This window comes from Delphinapterus leucas, chromosome 9 (assembly GCF_059928025.1).
Source record: "Delphinapterus leucas isolate spDelLeu-1000000601 "Yukka" chromosome 9, BTC_Dleu_Yukka2, whole genome shotgun sequence".
NCBI lineage: Eukaryota > Metazoa > Chordata > Mammalia > Artiodactyla > Monodontidae > Delphinapterus > Delphinapterus leucas.
Window position 1 is genome coordinate 11,236,306 of NC_143137.1, and position 6,613 is coordinate 11,242,918.

At 43.6% G+C, this 6,613-nt stretch overlaps 1 protein-coding gene across 1 annotated transcript; it reads right to left on the reverse strand.

The window, feature by feature from the left end:
• Nucleotides 1-466: 466 nt before the first annotated feature.
• OR6B1 (olfactory receptor family 6 subfamily B member 1) lies at nt 467-2,406 on the reverse strand. Its single transcript, XM_022589296.2, is given in 2 exon segments — nt 467-939; nt 941-2,406. Coding segments are annotated over 2 exon segments (930 nt in total). The 5' UTR covers nt 1,570-2,406; the 3' UTR covers nt 467-638.
• Nucleotides 2,407-6,613: the final 4,207 nt, after the last annotated feature.

Below are 6,613 nucleotides of genomic sequence, written 5' to 3' on the forward strand. Positions count from 1 at the left end.
ACATCTAGGAGGGAAATATGAAATTCAACACAAAACAACTGAATAAGTTATATAAGAAGACAAAATATCATTGAAAAAGATCTAGTTCACTTACGGATAACAGAAAGCACTCCAGCTGTTTGAAGCAGAAAGGTACTTAATGCAGGGAAATTGGTGGTTACAGAAAGTGCTGAAAGGCGTAGAGGAACAGTCTCTAGTCTCTGCCACCAAGACTGACTCCTGGCATAACACCCAGAATGGACTGTTGAAGCAGCTGCTACCTCTGTCTCAGTCAGGAAACTGAGAAGTCAGGAAGCTGTCACCAAATCTGTTTCCCCCGAGTGTTTAATGCTTGCTAGATAAAACAGCTAATTCATATGCTGCCATCTCTCTCTCCCACTTAACTCAGGAATTTACTCACAGTCTTAGAAACCCCATTTTGGATCAGAGCCAAAGGGAATTCTCTGTTCAAGGGGTATGCCCTTAGAACACAGATTGATGCAGACCTCAGGACATAGCCAAGAGCCCGTGGTTAATGTGGATGTGGTGAGGTCACATTAACGTGAGTAATATCCAGGTGAGGCATTAAAGGAGAAAGGATGGAGGACGGAAGAGCACGCACCAAATCAAATTACTTCTTTCTAATCAATTGTAACAGACTAGCCAGATCGGATGGCCTGGCAGTAAGCCAGTTTCTTCAGAGCCTCTCTGACCTCTCGGTTCCTTAGACAATAAATGAAAGGGTTAAGAGCAGGGGTAACAATGGCATAGAAGATGGAAATAACTTTGTTCATGTTGAAAGCATGAATGGCTCGGGGCCAGACATACATGAAAATAGTAGCTGAATAGAAGATGGTGACCACCACGAGGTGGGAGGCACGAGTAGGAAACGCCTTCTGCTTTCCTGTGGGCATGTGTAGGATGGTGGCCAGAATGCATCCATAGGACAGGACAGTGGGGGGGGGGGAGGAAGATGACCACAGCCAGGACAAAGTCCACCAATTCAGCTGTGGACATGTCTGTGCAGGAGAGGTTAAGTACTGGAGAGATATCACAGAAGAAATCACCGATGACATTGGGGCCACAGAAGCTGAGGCAAGAGATGAAGTAGATCTTAGCCAAGGAGATGCCAAAGCCATTGGTACAGGAACCAAGAGGCAGGAGGAAGCAGAGCCCATGGCTCATAATGGTGGGGTAGTGCAGTGGGCGGCAGATGGCCACATAACGGTCACAGGCCACAGCAGCCAGGAGCACACATTCTGTGCACATGAGTGCAATGAAGAAGTAAAGTTGTATCATACAGTGAGTGAAGGAGATGCTGTTGCTCACAGACCAAAAACTAAACAGCAACTTGGGTACAGTCACAGAGAGGTACCAGGTCTCCAGGAAGGACAGGTTGGCCAGGAAGAAGTACATAGGCTTGTGCAGTGACAGGTTCTGCTGCACCAACAGGATGATGATCACATTTTCAGACACTGTCAGAATACAGGCCACGAGCAACATGAGGAACACTGTTGCACGCACACCCCAGTTCCCAGGAAACCCCACCAGAATGAACCTGGTGACCCGCGTCTGGTTCTCCACTTCCATGTTGGAGACACAGGGTTTAACTCTCCTGGGGGAAAAAATCACTTGGTCAGACTTCCATCTTTTGCCTTCTCTGACTAGTAGTAACAGTAACAGATATCATGTTTTAATAGTATATTATAGGCTAGATCATACACTGGGTACATTATGCACATAATATAATTTGATTCTCACACAGCCTCTTTATACATGTTATTACACCCATCTTAGTAATGAAGAAACTGAGCTTTGGAAAGGTATTAAGTTACTTAACCACATTCCCACTGGCAGCAGGGCAGGAATCACATTCAAGTCCAAGTCTAAACAACATGCTCTATCTAATATTCTACACTGCCCTTCACAACCACACCCAAATTAAACAGTATCAAACCACCATGTTCCATGTTACCATTGCCAATTCTAAAGGATACACCTGGCTTTCTTGGCCTTTCATCCACCCAGAGCTCTGGAAATTCTACCTTTACAATTCATTTATCCTTCACATACCAATACTTTTTTCCCTCTACAATCCATGGAGACAGAGTGAAACCTGTCATATTCTGTGAGGTACATGAGAAGGTGCGATGAGGAGAGTTAGGCTTTTCAGTATTAAAAACCTGGACCTCAGTCAAGTACCAGGTTTGCCCATAGATTGCGATATGAACCTTGAAATCTTATTCTCTCTGAAACCCAATTTCCTCTTCTGCAAATGTGAATGTTAATATTTATCTAGCTTATGTCAATGTGAATCAAAACCCAAATGAAATAATGTAAATAAAATTTTATATAAACTCTAAATGACAGTAAGTGTGAACGGGCTCCTACCCCATATTAGGGCATTAAAAAGTAGGGATGGACTAATAGTGAGGAGAGTAACTGCTATGGGCCAAGCAGAATGGTGAGCATACCTGAGCTTCCTCTTGGGGAGATTTAAGTCCTTGGGGGTGGAGGTGAGAGTCTCTCGGAGATTTTTTATAAAATAAGCAAACAATAAGAAATACATAATAAAATATGAGACATTTTCTACAAAGGTTAAAAAACTGAACATGATACTCATGTGATTGGGGAAGGTCTCTCTGACCTCTGGGGAGGTAACATTAAGAGAGAGAAGGATGCCAGGGCCCCAGCCCATTGAAGAGTGAGGTGGGAGACAGCTGCACTGAGATGAGGCCAGTGCTGTGCTGTGATGGATGGGGGAGGGAGCACAGGAATAGGTGGGAAAGGTGGGCAGGGCCAGCACGAGCAAGACCCCATAGGTCATAACAGGGGATCCGAATAGTGGTCTAAAAGCAATGAGAGAGATAGCTCCAAGATGGCGGAGGAGTAAGACGTGGAGATCACCTTCCTCCCCACAAATACATCAAAAATACATCTACGTGTGGAACAACTCCTACAGAACACCTACTGAACGCTGGCAGAAGACCTCAGATTTCCCAAAAGTCAAGCAACACCCCACGTACCTGGGTAGGGCAAAAGAAAAAAGGAAAAACAGAGACAAAATAGGGACGGGACCTGCACCAGTGGGAGGGAGCTGTGAAGGAGGAAAAGTTTCCACACACTAGGAAGCCCCTTCACTGTCAGAGATGGGGGGTGGACGGGGGGAAGCTTCGGAGCCACGGAGGAGAGCACAGCAACAGGGGTTCAGAGGGCAAAGCGGAGAGATTCCCACACAGAGGATCGGTGCCGACCAGCACTCACCAGCCCGAGAGGATTGTATGCTCACCTGCCAGGGCAGGAGGGGGCTGGGAGCTGAGGCTTGGGCGTTGGAGGTCAGGTCCCAGGGAGAGGACTGGGGTTGGCTGCGTGAACACAGCCTAGTGCGCCACAGCTAGCCAGGAGGGAGACCTGGAAAATGTCTGGAACTGCCTAAGAGGCAAGAGACCATTGTTTCGGGGTGCACAGGAGAGGGGAATCAGAGCACTGCCTAAACGAGCTCCAGAGACAGGTGCAAGCCGTGGCTATCAGCATGGACACCAAAGATGGGCATGAAATGCTAAGGCTGCTGCTGCAGCCACCAAGAAGCCTCTGTGCAAGCACAGGTCACTCTCCACACCTCCCCTCCTGGGAGCCTGTGCAGCCCGCCACTGTCAGGGTCCCATGATCCAGGGACAACTTCCCCGAGAGAACACACGTCATGCCTCAGGCTGTTGCAACAGCACGCCGGCCTCTGCCGCTGCAGGTTCATACTGCATTCTGCACCCCTCCCTCCCCCCGGCCTGAGTGAGCCAGAGCCCCTGAATCAGCTGCTCCTTTAACCCCGTCCTGTCTGGGTGGGAACAGATGCCCTCAGGCAACCTGCACCCAGAGACGGAGCCAAATCCAAAGCTGAGCCCCGGCAGCTGTGCGAACAGAGAAGAGAAAGGGAAATCTCTCCCAGCAGCCTCAGGAGCAGCGGATTAAATCTCCATAATCAAATTGATGTACCCTGCGTCTGTGGAATACCTGTATTCCAGGTACAAATCATCAAATAATACAACAAATCATCCCAAAGTTGAGGCGGTGGACGTTGGGATCAACTGTAGACTTGGGGTTTGCTTTCTGCATCTAAATTGTTTCTGGTTTTATATCTATCTTAGTTTAGTATTTAGAGTTTATTATCCTTATTACCATTGGTATATTTGCTTATTGATTTAGTTGCTCTCTTCCTTTTTATATATATATATATTTTTTTCCTTTTTCTCCTTTTGTGACTGTGTATGCTTCTTTGTGTGATTTTGTCTCTACAGCTTTGCTTTTACCATTTGTCCTGGGTTCTATTTGTCAGTTGTTTTTTTTTTTATAATTTTAGTATAGTTTTTAGCACTTGATATCATTGGTAGATTTGTTTTTGGTTTGGTTGCTTTCTCCTTTTTTTTAATTACTTTTTTATTTTTAATAATACTTTTTAAAAAATAATTTTATTTTCTTTCTTTTTTCTTTCTTTCTTTTTTTTCTCCCTTTTCTTCTGAGCCGGGGGGGCTGACAGAGTCTTGGTGCTCCAGCCGGGTGTCAAGCCTGAGCCTGTGAGGTGGGAGAGCCAAGTTCAAGACATTGGTCCACCAGAGACTGCCCAGCCCCACGTAATATCAAGCAGCGAAAGCTCTCTCAGAGATCTCAAACTCAGCACTAAGACCCAGCTCCACTCAATGACCAGCAAGCTACATTGCAGGGCACCCTATGCCAAACAACTAGCAAGACAGGAACATAAACCCACCCATTAGCAGAAAGGCTGCCTAAAATCATACTAAGTTTATGGACACCACAAAACACACGACCAGATGTGGTCCTGCCCACCAGAAAGACAAGTTCCAGCCTCATCCACCAGAACACAGGCACAAGTCCCCTCACCAGGAAGCCTACATAACCCATTGAACCAGGCTTACCCACTGGGGGCAGACACGAAAAACAATGGGAACTATGAACCTGCAGCCTGCAGAAAGGAGACCCCAAACACAGTAAGTTAAGCAAAATGAGAAGACAGACAAATACACAGCAGATGAAGGAGCAAGGTAAAAACCCACCAGACCAAACAAATGCAGAGGAAATAGGCAGTCTTCCTGAGAAAGAATTCAGAATAATGACAGTAAAGAGGATCCAAAATCCTGGAAATACAATGGAGAAATACAAGAAATACAAGAAACATTTAACAAGGACCTAGAAGAACTAAAGAGCAAACAAACAATGATGAACAACACAATAAATGAAATTAAATAAATGAAATTAAAAATCCTCTAGAAGGAATAAATAGCAGAAAAACTGAGGAGGAAGAATGGATAAGTGACCTAGAAGATAAAATGGTGGAAATAACTACTGCAGAGAAGAATAAAAAAAAAAATGAAAAGAATTGAGGACAGTCTCAGAGACTTCTGGGAAAACATTAAACGCCCCAACATTTGAATTATAGGGGTCCCAGAAGAAGAGAAAAAGAAAGGGTCTGAGAAAATATTTGAAGAGATTACATTTGAAAACGTCCCTAATATGGGAAAGGAAATAGTCAATCAAGTCCAGAAAGCACAGAGAGTCCCCTACAGGATAAATCCAAGAAGAAACACACGAAGACACATATTAATCAAACTATCAAAAATTAAATACAAAGAACAAATATTAAAAGCAACAAGGGGAAAGCAACAAATAACATACAAGGGAATCCCCATAAGGCTAACAGCTGCTCTTTCAGCAGAAACTCTGCAATCCAGAAGGGAGTGGCAGAACATATTTAAAGTGATGAAGGAGAAAAACCTACAACCAAGATTACTGTACCCAGCAAGGATCTCATTCAGATTCGACGGAGAAATTAAAACCTTTACAGACAAGCAAAAGCTAAGAAAATTCAGCAGCACCAAACCAGCTTTACAATAAATGCTAAAGGAACTTCTATAGGCAGGATATACAAGAGAAGGAAAAGACCTACAATAACAAATCCAAAACAATTAAGAAAATGGTAATAGGAACACACATATCAATAACTATCTTAAATGTAAATGGATTAAATGCTCCAACCAAAAGACATAGACTGGCTGAATGGACACAAAAACAAGACCTGTATACATGCTATCTACAAGAGACCTACTTCAGACCTAGGGACACATACAGACTGAAAGTGAGGGGAAGGAAAAAGAAATTGCATGCAAATGGAAACCAAAAGAAAGATGGAGTAGCAATTCTCATATCAGACAAAAAAGACTTTAAAATAAAAACTATTACAAGAGACAAAGAAGGACACTACATAATGATCAAGGGATCAATACAAGAAGAATGTATAACAATTGTAGATAATTATGCACCCAACATAGGAGCACCTCAGTATAAAAGGCAACTGCTAACAACCATAAAACGGGAGATTAACAGGAAGACGATAATAGTGAGGGACTTTAACACCCCACTTTCACAAATGGATAGATTATCCAAAATGAAAATAAATAAGGATACACAAGCTTTAAATGATACATTTAACAAGATGGACTTGATATTTATAGGACATTCCATCCAAACACAACAGAATACACTTTCTTCTCAAGTGCTCATGGAACATTCTCCAGGATAGATCATATCTTGGGTCACAAATCAAGCTTTGGTAAGTTTAAGAAAA